At 36.9% G+C, this 21,444-nt stretch overlaps 2 protein-coding genes across 5 annotated transcripts in view; one reads left to right on the top strand and one right to left on the bottom strand.

Annotated features, from left to right (window-relative positions):
- Window positions 1-12,646, bottom strand: part of mboat2b (membrane bound O-acyltransferase domain containing 2b) — a 37,961-nt gene extending 25,315 nt beyond the window's left edge. Inside the window, exon 1 of the mRNA XM_051138499.1 lies at window positions 12,376-12,646. Coding sequence (XP_050994456.1) covers window positions 12,376-12,459 — 84 coding nt within the window. The 5' untranslated portion in view covers window positions 12,460-12,646. The remainder of the gene's footprint in view (window positions 1-12,375) is intronic.
- A 1,088-nt stretch (window positions 12,647-13,734) lies between these two features.
- e2f6 (E2F transcription factor 6) lies at window positions 13,735-21,152 on the top strand. 4 transcript variants are annotated; one of them, XM_051138498.1, is made up of 8 exons: window positions 13,735-14,153; window positions 15,991-16,130; window positions 16,224-16,276; window positions 16,357-16,558; window positions 16,660-16,806; window positions 16,892-17,006; window positions 18,140-18,314; window positions 19,999-21,152. In XM_051138498.1, exons 1-8 carry the CDS (start codon window positions 13,839-13,841, stop codon window positions 20,034-20,036), a joined length of 1,185 nt encoding a protein of 394 aa, XP_050994455.1. In that variant the 5' UTR covers window positions 13,735-13,838; the 3' UTR covers window positions 20,037-21,152. The 4 variants fall into 4 exon arrangements, with proteins under 4 accessions (XP_050994455.1, XP_050994452.1, XP_050994451.1 ...); XM_051138495.1 differs by having other exon boundaries at window positions 19,527-21,152; XM_051138494.1 differs by lacking the exon at window positions 13,735-14,153 and adding an exon at window positions 14,429-14,908 and having other exon boundaries at window positions 19,527-21,152.
- Window positions 21,153-21,444: the final 292 nt, after the last annotated feature.

Here is a 21,444-nt window from a genome sequence, read left to right as displayed (position 1 = left end):
TCAGAATAAATGAAACTGAGATTGAACACAGAGAATGAATAAAACAATAGGGGATGTCAAATGTACTTGGTGCCATTAGCAGGAAAGTAAAGTCATTTCAGAGTTTTGTTGTTGTTGTTGTTGTTATTTAAAAAAAAAAAAAAAAAAAAAAAAAAAAAAAGAGAAAGACTTGGGGAAAAGTGCACAGATGACGCAATAATTCTAGAGGGATGTACTGATGAAGTAAATAGGGTCAATATTAATTTCATGCTGACTCACAAATACTGTTGCACTGTTGCACAAAATCAAACAATATCTGTCAGCAAAACAAAACAGCAAATGCTGTGTAATTACTGTGCACACAAGTTATACAACAAATCCATAAAGTGTCTGTGGTTTTGTAATAAAGAAGCACAAGTTGGCAAAGCCAGGCCTAAATATTTTTCCCTGCTCTGCCTTGTAAAATTAGACTTTGGAAAAACAGGACAGTTGGTAACTGTGTCAAAGAACCACAGTAGGTCACAACAGCATATTTGACATTTAAAAAAAAAAAAAATGATTCAAATTTCCTTTTTACCTAAAATAAAGTTTAAAATGAAAATGAAAATAACAAGCTAACAAGCTTTGCATACCATGACATATTTATGAAAAATATGCAAAAAAAACAGAAATCGATGCTGGTTATAATAATAAAAAAATTATTGCTTCAATTAAAGCGATAGCTTACTTTATTAACCCCCTGGAGCCGTGTGGAGCACTTTTTATGATGGATGGATGCACTTTATTGGACTTCAAAATCTCAACTCCCATTCACTTCAATTCTAAAGCTTAAAAGAGCCAGGACATTTTTTAATATAACTCTTGACTGCATTCATCTGAAAGAAGAAAGTCATATACACCTAGGATGGCTTGTGGTTGAGTAATTCATGGGTAATTTCCATTTTTGGGTGAACTATCCTTTTAAGGCCATTTAGTTTAGATGAGACAATCTGATTGGCCTACCACTAAGTATTTAGAAACTTGTTTAAGAACAACCACTATTTTTGCAGTTCTGCTTTGTATCGCTAGAGGCGCAAAGATGACACACTTCAGCTTTAAGTGCGTCGGCTTTTTGTGGCAATCCTTGAGAAGCCTGTTGCTAGGACACAGTCCTCCTAAAAATAAAAGAGGACACTGAGGTGCAGAATGAAAGCTGCCCGCTGCAGTCATCAGTCTTTTCAGCTGTCACTGGCCACACGCTTGGCCTGATTGATTTGCTTTCCACTCCGAGCACCTCTATGGAGATCAAAGCAAAGTAACCTTTTTCATATCTCTTGCCGTGAAATGCAACTGAAACCCTATTATATTTTTATTCTGCATGAGCTATAATGTGATACAGAGCAGGAATATTTTCCCTCTTAGGACTGTAAATCACACTCATCTGGTTTAACTTCAAGACCCATATTATTTTAATGTACAAAAGTGGACAAAAACGCAGTTAAAAAAATAAATAATTACATACATACATTTAATTGGTTTGTTATTGGCTTCTAAATGCGAAGTACTGTCATGAACCTATAGATGGCGAAGGCTGATGGGTTGTTAATGCAAACTGATGATATTCACAGCATTAAACTACATGGCACAAGCTGATTGGTTCACGTTGCATACACAGCCAGAGCTTGATGCTTTACATTTAAATGGTTGGTTAGCATTCACTAGGAGCATTTCAGAGCATGCTTTCAGAGTCCCTTTGAAACCCTCCATCTCTCCAGCTCCACCTGTATAGATCTGCTACAGGTTATTATATATGCTATTTGTGCAGCAGCAGTATCGGCGTATGTATTGGCAGTAGCAAGTTCCTGTGCTTTGCAGCAGCAGCAATAATCTACAACAGCTATAGCCAACAGCAGCAGCAATTCAACAGCACACTAGGAATCATATTTTTGCCAAAAAGGTCCAATAACGCTAATTTCATGTATGCAGTAAAAATGACATTGGAAATAACAGGGATAGGTCGCCCAAAAATGAAAATTAGCCCATTATTTACTCACCCTCCAGACATTCTAGGTGTATATGACTTGCTTCTTTCAGACAAATGCAGTCGGAGTTACAATAAAAATTATCCAGGCATTTCCAAGCTTTATCATTGCGTGAGCGTGTGTTTCTCTTCATCAGTCCAAAACAAGTCAAATAAAGTGCATCCATCCATAATAAGAAGTTCCTCACACAGCTCCAGGGGATGAATAAAGGCCTCCTATAGTGAACTGATGCATTTTGCAAGAACAATATCCATATTTAAAAACGTAAGAATCACTTTAATATAGACTGTGCTATCTGCTCGTATACGGAAGCAGCTCCAGGCGGATGATGTAATACGTTGGCGTTGCGCATGCGCTGCTCAGACGTAACAAACACAAACGCGCCGTGGAGAAAGGTAAACAAAGCACCAGTCACAAATTAGAAGTTCAAAACGAGGATTTGTTAAGAAAAATATAGAAGGATTTCGATATAAACCAAGAGGAGACTGGTTTTCCTTTGTTGAAGTAAGGAAACATTGCTTCCTTTGCTCCTGTAAACAAATGTTGGTTTTCGCAAGACTCACTGGTGCATGTGCAATGCCGACATCCTACGAACGTCGGTCATGGAGAGCCACAGCCCTGCATAGTTTTGCTTCAACCCTAATTAAACGCACCTGAACAAGCTAATCACAGTTTGAAGGGTTACTAGTAAGCTACAGGCAGGTGAGTTTTAATTTGGGTTGGAGCTGAACTCTGCAGAGCTGCGGCTCCCCAGGACCGGAGTTCGCCACCCCTGTCCTACGTCATCCGCCCGGAGCTGCTTCCATGTACAAGCAGTTGGCGCAAGCTAGATTAAAATGATTATGTTTTACATATGGAAATTTTCTTATAAAAGTACCATCTATTCACTACAGGAGGCCTTTATTTACCCCCCGGAGCAGTGTGAGGCACTTATGGATGGATGCACTTTATTGGACTTGTTTTGGACTGATGAAGAGAAGGACAGAGCTTGGAAATGCCTGGATAAATTTTATTATAACTCCAACTGCATTTGTCTGAAAGAAGGAAGTCATATTCACCTAGGATGCCTGGAGGGTGAGTAAATAATGGGCTAATTTTCATTTTTGGATGAAAAATGTAATACTACATCACACTTTAACACTACATCACACTTCCGACACTTATTGGCCAAAAAGAAAAACTTTCGGGACAATGGCGACAATTAAAAAAATGCCAAAAATCATCTGATAATAACGGCATTGGTGAAACAATGGTTGACAAATGGTTTTGATTACTCAGTTAACTGTTGACTCATATTGTGCTTATGCAAGATATGCAACATAATTACTTCCAAATATCCCAGCAGAGCACCTCCCATTTTCTTTCCAGCACCCAGTCACAAATCAAAACTTTCATCAATCCTGCTTGATAGCCAAGAGGATCCATCATAACATTTAAGCGAGAACCATTTGTGGTAGGGTAAGCTCTACAACACTTAACCCATTAATCTCCCTATAACCAAATGTCTGACCTTGGCTATGGCATTGGAATTACATGACAAGCAGTTAGCTGATGATTAAATCGCTCTTGAGCACTAAGTGCTCCCACCAAATAGTGCATTAGATACTCAATTATTTATCGGTGCTGCTAATGCACATGGTGCACTCATGCTCCCGTCAACTGCGCAGGTAAGAATAACCATTACATAACACTAAGCCCTTGACGCTACAGTGGAATTTGGAGGAGATTGCCCACTCCAATAAGAGCTTCCAAAACAGCGTATCACAGATATTAAGATGGAATAAGCTTTTGTCTTAGGTATGCAAAGGCAAAATTGGTTAATTTATCTTAGAAATGGACTGGAATTGGAGTGGAATGGATATCAGTTATCCTTGCTTGCACTTAGCATCAGTTATAGATCAGATGATCTTATTATTACATTTAGATTGATTCTGTAGCTCTTCATGCTACGGGATTGGCCACAAAAACTTTCAGAGAAAGAGGTTTCATGAAACGGCATACAAAAATACTACTTTGACATGAAATGTAATTTCTAATCATTTTAAGCAGCTGCAAAAAATTCAACATTAAAGGACTGAAAGTTGAAACAATTAGGAGTGGGTCACAATGGCTGAGTAGTCATCTGAAAAATTATAATATAAAAAATGTAAATATTAAAATAACAATAACTCATTTAATATCATGCTTAAAAGTGATAAACAACATATATATATATATATTGTTAATTGTTTAAAAAGAAATAATTAAAATGCACAATAATATATGTTAAAGTTCAAATAAGCATTATTATATGATGGCAAAAATAATCTAAATGCAAAAATGTTAATAGCCAATATCAACTGATATGAAAAAAATTATAAAACTAAATAAAAACTTGTAATAGTAATCAAATGTTTCTGCCACTGAGTAGAAAATAAATAAAGATAATTGTGACATTCATTTCACAGTTCTTTTTTTCTCAGAATTGTGAGATATAAACTAAAAGTAGTATAAAAAAAAAAAAAAAGTAGCATTTCTGAGGGAAAAAAAAGTCAGAATTGTGAGTTTATATCCTGCAATTATGATTTTGTAACACAACTGCAAGTTATTATATCAGAATTATGAGATAAACTCGCAACTAGACCTTATAACTCACAATCCTGAGAAAAAAAAAAAGTCAGAACTGCGAGACAAACTCACAACTGTAAGAAAAACGCCAACTGCGACATTCAAACTAACATAAGTCAGAATTGTGAGTTTTTATCTCACAATTGTGGGTTTATATCTCACAGTTCTCTAAAAAAAAAAAAAGTAAAAATTGCGAGATATAAACTTGCAGTTGCAAGAAAAAAAGTCAATTGTGATATACAAACTCGCACTTGTGAGAAAAGTCAAAATTGTGAAATTGTGTTTTTATCTTGCAATTCTGACTTTATTTCTCACAACTGTGAGTTTATATCGCACAATTCTGAGAAAGAAGTCAGAATTGTAAAATATAAACTCGCAATTGTGAGAAAAAAAGTCAGCTGCAACATATAAACACGCATTTATGTTTTTAACTCACAATTCTGAGAAAAAAACTTTAGAATTGCGAGAATAAAAAAGTCAGAATTGTGAGACAAAATTTTTGACAAAAAGTGTCGATGTGACATACAAAGTCGCATTTGTGAGAAAAAAGCCAGAATTGTGACTTCATGTCTCGCAATTCTGTCTTTATAACTCACAGTTGCAGGTTATATCACGCAGTTCTGAGAAAAAAGTCAGAATTGTGAGATAAGTCGCAATAAGCTTTTATAATTTTGTATTCAGTGGGGAAAAACGGGCTATTGTTAATAGCTTTTAAAAATTATTATTCCACTTTCAAAAATACATGTTCTGTACTGTTGTGCTGTTGAGCTGTTTATAAATGCAAGAATGCATTACATGTAAATGGCTGACTTGAAAAATGTGTAGCTTTTGACATGGCTAAAAAAAGACTTCTAGAATAACCACTCCCTGTTCTTGTCTGTATTTAGATTTAAATGTATTTGAAGCGTTTTTAAATGTCTCCTAGTTAACAGATTTATCAGGCCAACATTCAACCATTCAACTGCACACATAATTCTTGGATAGGCCTTGTTTGTTATGTAATCCACAAAATAGCAATGTGGCAATGTGAGGATTTGTTTTTCTCCAGCACATGAGTGAAAATGCTGAGTAACAGAGTAAACCGCAGTCTCTAAAACACTTTCACACTAGATTTCTTATTCCTTGGAGACCTGCTAAATTAATCTGCATCTTCTGAGAGACTCAGAGAGCCCACTTCTCCACATTACTCAATGAAGACTAATAATCAAGCAGTTTCCAAATCAAGTGAGCATCATGCCAATTTAGGATCCAAAGAAACATATGACTCACTGAAAAGCCTAAACATCCAGAATGAGTTTGAGATCATTTTTAAAGTGAGAAATGTTTCCTCAACTACATGTAAATAACTCCTGTATCCATCTCTAAATCAGCTCACTGATTTAAATCAATTATTGGTCTCCATTGTTTCCATCAGGACACCCCAGGGAATAATATTCTCTCCTTGAGCAATTAGCAAAGAGCACTGAGGCATCTTCCTCCTGTGGGAGACCAGGAGATCAGGCCTCAGACATTCAAACACAAAACTACTGGTTTTACTTAAGTTGTTATATAGATGCACATGTAGCAAGCAAATTCTCTGAGATCAGCATTTAATATGAGCTATTAGCATTAGCCTTGAACTCAATCAAACATGCGAAGGCTCCACAGATCAGGTACACAACAGCTGACTAACGAACTTGGAGGCCCGCACAACAGCACACATGGGTGTTATTTGCATTAATGAGGCATGGGGCCTTTGTTAAGCAAAAGTGAGGTATTGTGGCGTTGTTAGATAAGACTACCTCCTTCCACTTCACCCGTTCATTCAGCCAAAGAAACCAACACCTCTCACAGTCAAATGGTTAAGCAGAGCATAAAATGTTAACACGCCACTTCTCGATTCACTAAAGGTCTCAGCAATCCATCCGTGTTCCCTGAGCACTGAGTACACAAGACATGCACCGGTATGGAAATTTTGGCCAATGGCAATAATTATTTTGATGTCATGGCAGAGAATCAATAAATGGTAGATAATGTATACAAAATTCAAAGTTACCTTAGTTAAAAAATATTAAAAATAAATCACACACCAAAAAATAAAATCAATAGTTTTGAATGCTACAAATGAATTGATCAGCCGATCATTATTATAATTATTTTAATATTTTAATGTCATGGCAGATAATCAAGAAATGGCAAATTCTGTAAATAACAGTCTATATTATTTGGGATAAAATATATATAATATATCTTTTAATATATATTTATTCCTGTGATCAAAGCTACATTTTCAGCATCATTATTCCAGTCTTCGGTGTCACATGATCCTTCAGAAATCATTCTAATATGCTGATTTTATTATTATTATTATCAATATTTAAAACAGCTGAGTACTTTTTTTTTTTCAGGATTCTTTGATGAATAGAGCTTATTTGAAATAAAAAGCTTTTGTAACATTATACACTATAGCATTCAAAAGCTTGGAGTCAGTTTTTTTTTGAGGGGGTGGTAGAGGGAATTATAGAAATTAATACTTTTATTTAGCAAGGATGCTTTAAATTGATCAAAAGTGATGATATAGACATTTATAGTGTTCCATTTCAGAAAAATGCTGTTCTTCTGAACTTTCTACTCATCAAAGAAACCTGAAAAAAATCTACTCAGCTGTTTTCAACATAATAATTAAAAAAAAAAAAAATAATAATAATAATAAATGTTTTTTGAGAAGAAAATCAAAATATCAGAATGATTTATGAAGGATCATGTAACTGGAGTAATGATGCTAAAAATTCAGCTTTGAAGTCACAGGAATAAATTACATATTATAAAATATACTCAAATAGAAAACAGTTATCTTAATAGAAAAAATATTTCAAAATTTTACTGTTTTTGCTGTACTCTGGATCAAATAAATACAGGCTTGGTGAGGAGAAGAGACTTTAAAAAACATTGAAAAAATATATAAAAAATCTTACTGTTAAAAAAATCTGACTTGTAGTAAATATAAATATATATAAAATCACTCTAAAAATAAAATCAATAGTTTGAAATGCTATAATTGAACAATCACTAAATGCACCAGGGATGTACTAATATAGAACATTTTGGCCAATACCTATAATTATTTTGATGTTATGGCTGATAATCAAGGCAGATATATAAAATTGTACACCATAATATTATTAAAATTAAAAATAAAATACACTAAAAATAAATTCTATCGTTTTAAATACTATGAACTGATCACTGAAAACCAATATGGATATTTTGATACCAACATAATACTGTATTGGCTGATATTAGATATCAATCGATTTTGTTAGACAGATCAGTAAAAAAATAATAAAAATAATTCAATTTAAAGGTCTAAATTTCTGCATGCTTCAAACTTCACCAAGCCTCAAATAAAGTGGGAAACTTAAATGAATATAGGCTAACTTTCTTTAATAAAAGCTTATTTTATTTTTCTTTTATATGAAATATATATATATATATATATATATATATATATTATTTTAAAGTGTTTAACAAAAGATCAGACGGATGCACCAACATTTGGTACCACTAACAAATCACATATATTGGCCGATACAGATACGACCACAACCCCAGAATACATTAACTGTTACATTAAAAAAAAAACAGGTTACCCCAAACACTTCCCCTACCAGTGCTTGAGTTCATAATAATAATAATAATGGTCAGTTCTGAAGCCAAAGATCACAAAATTCTACTGAAAAGATTTTTGCTTTAGGCTTTGACCTTTTGACCTGCCCATCCACGGCTGTGAAATGGCACGTTCTTGATGTGAATATTAAAAGCCCTGAAGCTGGTGACCTGCTGTGACCTCACAACAAAACTAAAGAAATGCGCTGTCGTTTGATGAATGCGGCTGTAATGTGTACAAAACAGCACAGAACAAGACATCCTGTTGTAGAAGGAACTAGGAAAGCTGTCTGATCCAAACCAACCACAAACTGCACAACAGACAAAAGGCATTAGAGACTTTCTCTCTTTTAGGCCCAAGTGTAACAGGATTCCAGTGTCTGGCAGAGGGAGAGCAATGCTAGCCGAGTACTGCTCACATTACAGTCTGCGTTCTCACTTCAGAGATATTCTACATCAACAGGACACCTTGGAGGAGTTAACTTTTCTACGAAACCTACATCTAAGGTGTCTGGATGTAGAGCATACACTACAATTCAATACAAAGTTTTTGGGCTCAGGATGATTTTGCTTTAAAGAAATGAATACTTTTATTCAGCAAGATGCATTAAATTGATCAAAAGTGATGGCGGAGACATTTGAAATGTTTCCACAAAAACTGTTTTCAACATGATGATAATAATGAATATTTTTGAGCACCAAATCAGGATATTAGAATGACTTCTGAAAGGATCATGTGACACTGAAGTATAATGGCTGCTAAAAATAGCTATTGTTTTAGTGTATTTTAATCAAATAAACACAGACTTGGTATGCATAAGAGACTTCTTAAAAAACATTTTAAAAATCTCACAAAGCTTTGAACAGTACATTTGCTGCTGTTTGCAATAAAAAATATGAGTTCCATCCTTTAAAATGGTTTTACTAAAATCCTTTCTGTACTAATTCAATATAGAAACTTACATACAGAAATCAAACTATGTAATGTAATAAGTCACCACTCTTGCTTGGTTTCATTGTTTCTCAACATCAGTGTTTAAACAATCCATACTATCACTGCTATGTTAAAGGAGAACTCTACTTCCAGAACAACAATTTACAAATAATTTACTCACCCCCTTGTCATCCAAGATGTTCATGTCTTTCTGTCTTCAGTCGTAAAGACATTATGGTTTTTGAGGAAAACATTTCAGCATTTTTCTGCAGATAATGGACTTCATTGGTGCCTCGAATTTGAACTTCCAAAAAGTAGTTTAAATGCAGCTTCAAAGGACTCTAAACAATCCCAGCCAAGGAAGAAGGCTCTGATCTAGCGAAACGATCGGTCATGGTTTACGTTTAATAAAAACGTGTATACTTTTTAAGCACAAAAGCTCGTGTAGCACAGGCTCTGGGATGTGCGTCCACGGGTCGTTCTTGAACGATTCGTTCATTTTGAACAAATCTTTAATGTGACTCGGGAAGAACAAGTCATCTTGGGGAGTGATTCGTTCAGTCGCCCATGTGCAACATTCTATTAGGTTCTGTACTGGAATTAGTTCACCTGTTTCAAGTCTTCAGGTTTTTAGAGTCGTTCGTTCATCTTATGGGGCTGTCACATGATGCTGATTTTGCTAAAATGAATGAAATGACTCGAAAAAAGATTTATTTATTTTGCTGAACAAGACTCAAAGGTCCGAGTCAGTAAAATGATCCGAATTTCCCATCACTACTACGAATCACATCTTTGAATAACCACAAGCTCATCTTCTGTGTACTCTGGCTCAAAAACGTAGTTTGTCGAAAAACTCCATGTTATTTTCTCCTACAACTTCAGAATCGTCCGACATCGTTGTACCTTTTTGTATGTAAACAGCGTTTGACTTGCACTTTCTTAGTCTTTGCACGTTCGCATTGTAAACACTGGGTCTGTGGTTCCACCTACTTTCCGCGTGACCTTTCGACATGATTTAATAGTACGTGGACGCACATCCCAGAGCCTGTGCTACACAAGCTTTTGTGCTTAAAAAGTATACAAATTTTTATTTTCCGAAAAAAAATGATTGATCGTTTCGCTAGATAAGACCCTTCTTCCTCGGCTGGGATCGTTTAGAGTCCTTTGAAGCTGCATTTAAACTACATTTTGAAAGTTCAAAATCGGAGCACCAGTAAAGTCCATTATATGGAGAAAAATCCTGAAACGCTTTCCTCAAAAACCATAATTTCTTCACAACTGAAGACAGAAAGACATGAACATCTTGGATGACAAGGGGGTGAGTAAATTATATAAAATAAATTGTTGTTCTGGAAGTGGAGTTCCCCTTTAAAGACATTTTTTTCAAAGTTACATATTGCAAACTATGGCTTGTGTCCATCTTTCAATAAAGTCTTGCCAATCATTTGGCCTGCGTTAAAGGTTAAGATGCTTTTAGACAAAAGGCCCAATTAACATCAATCAATTACTAATGTCAGATATTTCAGTGAGAAAGATAATCAGCACCATCAGCATCTGTCTTTATAATATGATGTACATTCCATAGGCCTCTGCCCCTGACCTGAGGTCATGGTTATTGGTTTCTTGGGCATTTCACTTAAAACATAGCTATACAATACAGGTACAAGCTATTTACAAATTAAGACATGTAGACTTATAGAGTGTTTGCAAAATGCATCATCAATCGGCCATGTTGGCAGTACTGAATGCAAACAATGCCACTGAACCGAACAAAACTGAAATAATATTTCTGCTGAAAATGGTCAATTATTGTCATGTTTTGGGCTGTATTAATCAGTTGGATCAGTAAAAACATTTGGAGTACTACACACTGCCAAAAGTTATAACAAATCAAGTAGAAGAGTGCAAAACCTGTCTGAGGAACAAAAGACATTTGTAAAGCAGGATTTCCAGGGCAATAATCTTGACATTCAAGTCTGTTCTTATAATTTCCGGGCAGGTAGGTGAAATATTAGGCTAGTATCTTAATTAATACAGCTTGTACATATCTTCATCAACTATTAACTGTAGTTTGTCAAAAAAACTGGGCTCTTTCCTGCTTACTAAGTCCTTCTTTATTTGATTTAGCAGCTTTCACATGTTTTCCTGTGGTTTGGACAGCATAAATTAGCAGAACAACATATTCAGTAGTACATTAACTGTGCAATCCATGCTGGCGTTTACATCAGAGTATCGCCGGTATGGCTGCGCATCCGGGTAACTGACTAAAATCGTGACGTAAGTGCAAACCCTCTATAAAAATTACCAGGTGTACATGCTTGCAGTGTAGGCCTAATAAATTTTTCCCATCTGTCATGATAACAAATCTGCAATTGATACAATGTTTATCAATGCAGAGAAAGTCTCAAAGCATCCTGTGAAAATTCCTTCAGTATTTCCTAGATGAAAATGCCACCATATCATTGACCATGCAATGTGATTTCACCGAAAGTTGTTTTAGTTTGTCATGTCTCTTAGAGAACAGAGATTCAAAACAAGGCAATTACCCAAGCTGCCATTCTCGGTGGTACACACAGTGCCATAGCTGTGTCTCCAAATCTAGTGAGCTGCCTATCTAGACAGCATTTCATGGTCATCCCAAAATGCTGTCTACATAGACAGCTCACTAGGCTATGAGCAGCATCCCATAGGCTATACAAACATTTACCTATGCAACGTATGTGCTAAATTTAAGCAAACAGAAATGATAACCACAGTAAAAAGAAACACCTTTAAAAATTCCCTTGGGTAGCACGACATCGTGACGTTTCCAAAAAGTGTCTGACACTGACTAGTGTTTTTTTCTTGCCTGTATTATAGGATCTATGTCTCCATTAATCTAGGTTGTATATGAATTAAATTCGCTAATGCAAATCCTCGAGCGGTTCCCCGTCCATTTCATCGCGCAAATGACACATTTTACCATCACACCATCAACTCTATCCGACGGAAATATGCGATTGCTCAGGCAGACGTCATGGATTTCGGGAGGAAACATTAAAAATGCAACGTTTTCATTGTCCTCGCCAAATGTTTTCGTGCACAGCCTGTAAAGGATTTGCAGAAGGACCCTGGATGCCAGTGAAAGCTGTGATGAAGGTTTTGTGCCTCCAGTACTCATTTGACAAAATACAAAAAACAGAAATGTACCTGATCTAACGGAAGGTTGGTTATCTCGCTTATTGGCTGGAGTAAGTTGGATCCGGTGCAGGCTGATATCGTCTCAGTAGCCATGTTTCGCTATTGTATTAGTTCTGTGCTGTTCTCTATGACAGTGGCAGCCCAGTTCGCCCTGATTCAATCCCACACATCCACCTCTGGAGGGACTGTTGCTGCTTGCTGCTGTCCACTGCTGGTAAAAAACGGCAGTACAGCACCCCACAGTTCGCCGAACGCATTTACAAATCCTACTACAGTGAAGGCTTGGCTGGCTCATGAATATTAATTACGCAACTTGGCGTTCGGCCGAACTGATTGGCTGAAAGGCGGACGTTGGTAAGGTTGGCACACTTCACTTAATGGGAAGTCCGACTCATTTCCGCGAAACTTTAGAACACTTCCTTTTTTATTGAACAGTTCTGAATTGTTTTGTTTTATTGAACCATTCATCTGTTCTCTTCACGCCACCATCTGCTCTCCCATTTCCTTGCGATATGAAATATATAAAATATAAAAGCTGTTACTGTGCTTTCTTTTCTCGTTTTATTTATTAATGCACTTTCTTAGAATTATGTTAATTTAAAAATTGACATTTGCAATGAAACGTAACGTAACGTGCTATTTAGGCTATTAAAACTGTGTTTTGTACATGTGTGGATATAATCAAGTCGTAAACATGTACAGTACGTGTTTTTGCAACGTTTTTGCTGTTTGGTTAGAATTTAACATGTAAAATGAGTCGTTTCGATTTATACACGAATCGGAGAGGTTTTATGAATAGGGTCGACTCAAACCCTAAAAGTATTGAACACTATTCAGTAAAAATATACTATTGAATTCTTAATGCTCATATATACCCCAAAGAACAACATTTATGTGAAATAGCAATTTTTTTAACATTATAAATGTGTTTATCATCACTTTTGATCAATTTAAAGCATTCTTGCTAAATGAAAATATTAATTTCTATAATTTATTTCCCAAAAAATATACTGACCCCAAGCTTTTGAATGGTATAGTGTAAAATGTTACAAAAGCTTTTTTATTTCAGATAAATGCTGATCTTTAGATCTTTCTAGTCATCAAAGAATCTTGAAAAAAAGGTACCCAACGGTTTTAAATATTGATAATAATAACAATAAATGTTTCTTTAACCGCAAATCATCATGTACATCAACGTAAACTTAAAAAAAAAATGCAGACATAAAAATAGTATGCACTGTATCTACAGTGCTCAAGCGTAGTCTAAAATATTACTTCTCCATTCCACTAGATGTCACTAGGGGCGATTGTGCAATAGAGAGCACATGAAGCAGAAATATAAATCATTTGATTGGTCCAACGTGATCACGTGACATCGTGTTTTGCGTTTCCTCTCTTGATGTGTGTAAACATTGCGCTTGCACGTTGATCTGATTGAATGTAGCAATATAATCTGACAGCGTGTTGTGACGATGAAGTGTGTGGTCCAAGGATGTATTAACCACAGTGATCTCAGACCGGGAGAGCAATCGAGCCGTCCGCGCAAGAGGTTTTTCAGGTTTCCCAAAGACAAGGCCCGAGTGAAAGTGTGGCTGGCCGCTTTACGGGAGACTGAGCGCGAAATCACAGATCAGCATCAGATATGCGAGGATCATTTCCTGAGCCATCACATCACGCCGAACGGCATCAGCCCGGACGCCATCCCTATTATGCCCCCACTAGAGGGACCGGTCGCCGGCTGGAGCTCGTGTGATGAGCAGGACGAGCACTCGGATCCAGTTGAGAAGGTTGTAAGAGTGCAATGCATATTCTGACAACCAACTATGTATGACAGGCATTCAGTATTTTTGACAGGGGTAGTTTTTGTATAATAATATTTAACTTATTTAACTTTTAACATGTATGATTAGGCCTATATATTACTTTTAGGCTTGTTGAGTCAGGAGTTGTGATTACTTACACCAGCCAAAATGCGTGCATGCAGTTTCCAAAAACCGCTTTTGTTTTTGTTTTTTTTAAACACCGCGTCATTTCACGTCACGAGAGGGAGTTGTTTGCTTGCTCTGCGGAGTAGGTTGGTGTTCGGTAGCAGCGATCGTGAGACAGTGTGTTTTCGGTCGTTTTTGTATTTCAAATTACCACCGTTATGGTAAATTATTGTGTTTGTAGAGGTTGCACAAACTCCGGCCTTTCAGGACATCGAGTCCACAGGTTTCCTAACAAGAAAAAGCAAGGTGATATCTTCCATGCCTGGGTGCGTTTTGTGCAGATGAAGAGACCGGACTTCACTTCTGCATCTGTTTCAAAAAACGCGGTTGTGTGTAGCATTCACTTTAGACCGGAGGATTATCATCCCGGTGATATGATGGAGTGCAACATGGGATGCCGTAGCAAGAACCAAGTGAGACTCAGAGCTGATGCGGTTCCTTCGGTACACGCAGCGGCGGCACTTTCACCGGGTCAGCCGTTAGCCTGTGGTTCGGCCGCCGGCGAGAGTCACGATGATCACGGATCCGTTGAAGATGCAACTCAACGAAAACATGTATATATCTATAAGCTAACACTGGTATCTCAGCAAGACAACTGCCCTGTTCTCCTGTTGTTTTATTATTATTTTTTGTTCTCCTATTGTTTAAATCGACCGCGCTCCCTCTCGTTACGTCACTTCCGGTTTGACGTTTTTCTGATGGGAAAGTAAAACTTTCACAAAACGACACTCACAAACACGATCCCAGAAGCATTAGTGGCGACACTATTTTTCTATACATTGAGTCACTGGGGACTCTAAACTGCAATATGCTCTTTCAAAATATTACTTTATTGTTTAAAGCTTTTATTTGGGCCTTATTATTATCCGAGCGCCACAGTCACTCTGTAGAGGGATTTGCACTTACGTCACGATTTGGTCAGTTACCCGGATGCGCGGCCATATTGGCGATACTCGGATGTAAACAACAGCTTTGATTGCATGGATAATGTACTACTGAATACGTTGTTCTACTAATTACCACAGAAAAAATGTGTGGAAGCTGCTAAATCATATAGAGAAGGAAAGGGTGCAATGTTTTGACAAGCTAAAGTTAATAGGTGGTAAACATATGTACGAGCTAACATACATACGAATATTTCACCTACCTGACTGGAAATGATAAGAACAAACACAAATGTTGTCAAGCTTATTGCCCTTGTAATCCAATTTCAGTTTGCCAACCACTAATGCCTTTTGTTCCTCAGACAGGTTTTGCGCTCTTATCCTTGATTTGTTATAACTTTTGGCAGTCTATAGTACTCCAAATGTTTTTTCCCAGTCCAACTGATTGGTACAGCTCAAAACATGACAATAATTGACATTTTCAGCAGCAATAATCAGCAAAATATGCAAGTTTTGTTTGGTTCAGTGGCATTGTTTACGCTCAGTGCCACCAATGTGGCCGATTGATGTCGCGTCGTGAAAACACTCTATGTTGTACGGCTGTAACCTGAAAGAAAATTTAGAAAGATAAAATAGAAGATAAAAAGAAGTAAACTACATGTGCTCAAATAGCTGGGACGATTTTGTTTTTAAAAAAGTTGGTTAACGCTATGGGTTATGAAGTGTTATTAACCTTAATTTCATCTTGACAGGGTGGAGTTGCTGCAGATGATGGTCTTTATGATGTAGAGTTTGAGGATTATGAGGAAGAAGATGATGAAGACCACAGTCTTGCAGATGATGGTTCACATAGCATGAGTAGTACAGTCCAAGGACAGTGTTTCGCTGGAAGGTATCACTATATTAAGTACTACAAAAAAGACTGAAAGAATATTAATTATTTTGCCCATTCATTATATAATCTGCCTGCTTTTTATTTAATTAGCAATTCCTACATTACCAATATGAATGAGGCAACAGAGGCATCCGCCAAACAAGGTATGAAATGTTCTCACAAGTTTTTAATTAATTTAATTTAATGAATGTTCTTTGACCAAACCTTCCATTTTTCATTCCAGTTCAGAATCGCTCTGATGTTGCTCTCGGACTACTGACCAAACGCTTCATGCAGCTTCTTCACACAGCACCGAATGGAGTCCTTGACCTGAATGAGGTTACTCGAAAACTGGGCACACGAAAGAGGCGGGTGTATGACATCACCAACGTGCTAACCGGCATCCAGCTAATCAAAAAGACGTCCAAAAACAAGATCCAGTGGATGTAAGTTTATACCGAACGTTACTTCCACAGTTCCACAACAAGATTTAGTAGTTTGTAAATACACAGTGAACTACACAGTGATTTTTCTCTCTATGTTCAAGGAATCCAGCATCAAGCGGGAACCAGTGGAGCGCCAAGACAAAAGCTGACTTACTTCATCTGAAGTCAACAGAGGAGGCCCTCGACTGGCTCATCAAAGACTGCGCCCAACAGCTGTTCGCCCTGACTGACCTCAAAGAGAATGCTGAATATCCTTTTATTTCTCTGTGATAATGTTTCTAACAAATGCAATATTAGTTCTTTGATGTGTTTTGGTCTTAACTGCAGTTGTACCTCAGCTTATGTGACATACGAGGACATCTGTCAGATCGGCGTTTTCAAGGACCAGACTATAATAGCCATCAGGGCCCCTGAAGAGACCAAGCTAGAGGTGCCCACTCCCACTGAAGTAAGTGTGAGAAACATACTAAAAGGCTTTGGGCCTTAGGAGTCACTTTTAAATGTAGTGTTCAAATTAGGGCCAAAAAACATCTGTTTGGTTTTGATTAACATGTTGAGTTTTAAAGCCATATCAGTTTAAACTTCTGATAGTTGTTTTTCTAAGCACACATCCGAAGCACGCACACAGAAAGCAGCATGTGAGTGCTAAACTAAGTTCTCTTTCATGTCTTATTGTGCTTAAACTGTCAAATAAACACAAGTTACAAAAACAGTCACAGTTATGTGTGTGAAGGTAAAACAGCTGGGAAAGAAATTGCATATTAGATCTGTGTGGCAGCAGCAGCAGCGTAATATACAGCAAATAAATCAATAAATCCACCACTCTTTTGTCTTCTCTAAGGCTGGGACTTCTGTGATTGTCTGTGCAGCCAAAGACACAGCAGCTTACAGAGGAAAAACTTGACAAAAAACGGACTGTGTTGTTCTTTGTCATGTTTTCTGGCATGGTAGATGCACCGGGGACCCGATTATAGCACTTAAACATTGGAAAAAGTCAAATTTTCATGATATGTCACATTTAAAGGAGTAGTTCTTCCAAAAATAAAAATGTAGTCACCCTCAGGCCATCCAAGATGTAGATGAGTTTGTTTCTTCATCTGAACAGACTTGGAGCATTTAGCATTACGTCACTTGCTCACTAATGGATCCTTTTTAGTAAATGGGTGCTGTTAGAATAAGAGTCTAAACAGCTGATAGAAACATCAATAATACACATGTAATCCACATGACTCCAGTCCATCAATTAATGTCCTGTGAAGTGAAAAGCTGCCTGTTTGTAATAAATAAATCCATCTTCAAGACATTTTTAACTTCAAACTGCTGTTTTTGGCTAAAATACTAAAGTACTTGATCCATAACATTGATTTTTCCAGTTAAAAAAGTAGTCTTGTCCAAATCAGGAGAGAAATATGCACAGATCAAGCTGTTTTCTTAGGGAAAAAAAGCCCCAAACTGTTCTAAACAAGTATGTTGGTGGATTTTGATGTGAGAGGACACATCATTTGGTCATTTTGCTCACCCCTAATTTGAATAGCTGATAGCTGGAAGTAACATGTGTTATATGTTTACATCCTGCTCTAGGAATCTATCCAGATCCACTTGAAGGGCTGCCGGGGCCCCATCCATATACTCACCTGTGAGACTGAGGGCCCAAGTGAAGCTGTGGATCCAGCTAACACAGAATCAAAGCTTGTCAAACCTGCCTGCTTTCTAACGCTAGAGGAAAGCCGGATACACACACAACCACTTATATCAGGTTAGCCATATGGCCTTGTTTTCCACATTTAGATGCATTTTGCTCATGTACAACACCTTTCAAAAGTTCGGGGTCTGTAAGATTTGCATTTTTTAAGAAATTAAAGGGATAGTTCACCCAAAAATGAAAATTCTGTCAATAATTACTTATCCTCATGTCATTCCAAACCCATAAGACCTTTGTTCATCTTCAGAACACAAATTAAGATATTTTTGATGAAATCCAAGAGCTTTCTGACTCTGCAGTGCAACTGACATGTTCAAGGCCCAGAAAGGTAGTAAGGACATTGTCCATGTGACATCAGTGGTTTGACATTTTATGAAACTACTAAGAAATTATTTTTTATGGCGCAAAAAAACAAATAACTTTTTTCAACAATTTCTTCTCTTCCGGGTCAATCCTTGATTCATTCTGACATAGAGCCTAGATGCACTGTGCCTTGTTTACAACCAGAGAATTGCACCCGCATATTGTGGCACTGTCGTGAACTCAAAAGCTTCATTGCTCTCTGGGCATCCCGAGTTCGAATCCCGGCTAGAGGACCTTTCCCGATCCCGCCCCCTTCTCTCTCTCTCACTTCCCTTCCTGTCTGTATGATCTGTCCTATCATAATAAAGGCTAAAAGGCCAAAAATAAATCTTAAAAAAAAATGGCATGAAGGTGAGTAATTAATGACAGAATTTTCAATTTTGGGTAAACTGAACCTTTAATACTTCCATTCAACAAGAAGGCAGTAAATTGTTCAAAAGTGACAGTAAAATGCTATTCTTGTGAATTTTCTATTCACCAAAGACTCCTGAAATGTTTCTTGAGCACCAAATCAGCATAGAGATTAGAATGATTTCTGAAGGATCATGTGACACTGAAGACTGGAGTCATTTAAATTGGACAATTGATGAGCAAAAGAGATTTTCAAAAACAAAACAAAAATCTTACCGACCCCAAACATTTTTGAGGTATTAGCTGTTGAAGAACAAAAAATGTCTTGTCATCAAACATCAATATATATATACATATATATATATATATATATATATATATATATAACAATATTTGCTTGTGGTTTGTTAATTAGCAAAGATAAACATTTGAGACTTGCATTATCCAATGGACTGTATGCACAGGACACATATCTCCAATTAAACATTGATTAATTTCTGAAGTATACAGAAATTAAGTTCTGTTATAAATATACACAATATCTCATTGTAGTAAAGGCATCCAGAAAGTATAAATATCAACGGCGGGAAGACAGTAGCACAGCCGAACATTGTTGTGTCCCACTGTGCTCAGCTTCCTCAAAGTTCAACTCTGTGCTGAGCTTTCACTCTTTCCCCATGGACGAAGAAAGACGCAAACAGTGGATACAAAACATTCGACGCAAGAATATAATCATCAGTTCCCATATGAGAGTCTGCAGTCGTCATTTCGAAAGTGAAGATGTAAAAGAGCCATCGAATCCTAAAGGGCGCCGCTTGCTGAGAAAAGGGGCTGTACCCACCTTATTCCAGTGGAACAACTACTCTGCTTCAGCACCACTGCAGTCTCCTGTGGATGAAGATCCTGCACCTGTGGACCTCAAACATGATTGTGTTTCAGTTCCTGAATGTGCTGCAGTTGATATTGCATTGGATAGGGCTGCAGAATAATTGACTGAAAACCCTTTTCCTATTTGTTTTTACAGATGTTTCAAATACTGTAGCAGCTGTACAGAGCGCATAAGGACCTAAAAGAAGAGGCTTTGCTTCTTTGAGACAGACTACCGCATCTTAACAGACTTTATTGGACTTTAGGAGAGACCACTGTGTGTTTATTTACTCTCTTGGATTTCAGGACATCTATTGTGAAGACTTTTGATTTGTAAATATATGGATGAGTATTTTGAACAGTTGAAAGTATTTTTTCTATAACCATTATGAGGAAACTTGAAGATTGTCATTTGAAAATTATGATTTTTTTTTCTTGGACCATCTGACAATGCTGTAAATTAAAAATCTGTGGCGGTCGAAGGTGGACGTTGAACCCCTTTGTTTCAATATGGCAAGATATCCATGTTTACTACACAGGAAATGAATACTTGCATTCAGCAAGGACACACTGAATTCATGAAAAGTGACAGTAAATTTGAGTACAAAAAATGTATTTCAAATAAATGCTTTCTATTCATCAAAAAATCCTGAGGAAAAAAAAAGTTTCCTTTTAAATTTTAAGCAGCGCAGCTGTTTTCAACATTGATAATAATCAGAAATGTTTAGTGAGCACCAAATATTAGAGTAGCATATTAGAATGATTTCTGAAGGATCATGTGGCACTGAAGACTGGAGTAATGCAGTCACAGGATCAAATTGCATTTTAAAATATAATAATAATACTTAATAAATATAGCTGCAAGCAGCGATTACCGGGGTTCAAGTGCTTTAAGACATTTAAGCAACTATAGAAAAGGGCATATTGTTTAGCAAGTCTGTAACCACCTAAATCAATGATTGAAAAAAGCATTTTTGGCCAATACATGTAATTTGCCATAGAAATATTTTTTTTTTTTAAACGTTTATGACTGTTATAGCACCAGCTGTAGTCTGATCCCCTTAATTCTTTGCATGCTTGTTTAGAATCACTATGCTTTATAGGAGTTTGGGAACATTTGGACAGGCCCCTTTTCTAAATGACCCCGTTATAGCTTTCCAAAGGGTAAAGCTCAACATTTTTTTTGATGGAGAATTGTACTGCAGTGGTTATTTCCAGATTGAGTGAAAAACCTAGGACTAGTTCAATCATTCAACAAACAATCTGAATGACAGCAGTGGTTCTAGAGGCAAAGTTGTCCGGAATGAAGAGCTCTATCGTACGATACAAATATGGCGTGTATGTGCAAAAACTGCCCAATCTTGAAAAATGCGATATCGCCCTCCCAGTGGTCAATTTCTTTCAGATTTATCTCAGACCTTTGGGGCTGTAAATTGAACAGGCCCAACGAGTTTGTTTCGATCAGCCTCCATTAACCTTGTCTAACAGGTGCTCGAAATTTGTTGGCCAATGGCGACCATGTTTTATAGCACCACCAAGTGACCAAGCTTCAGTTCTGAGTTTGGTGAAGATATCTCAATCCGTTCGGGAATTTACTAAAAGT

This window comes from Labeo rohita, chromosome 20 (assembly GCF_022985175.1).
Source record: "Labeo rohita strain BAU-BD-2019 chromosome 20, IGBB_LRoh.1.0, whole genome shotgun sequence".
NCBI lineage: Eukaryota > Metazoa > Chordata > Actinopteri > Cypriniformes > Cyprinidae > Labeo > Labeo rohita.
This window is presented reverse-complemented; position numbering and strand designations above follow the sequence as displayed.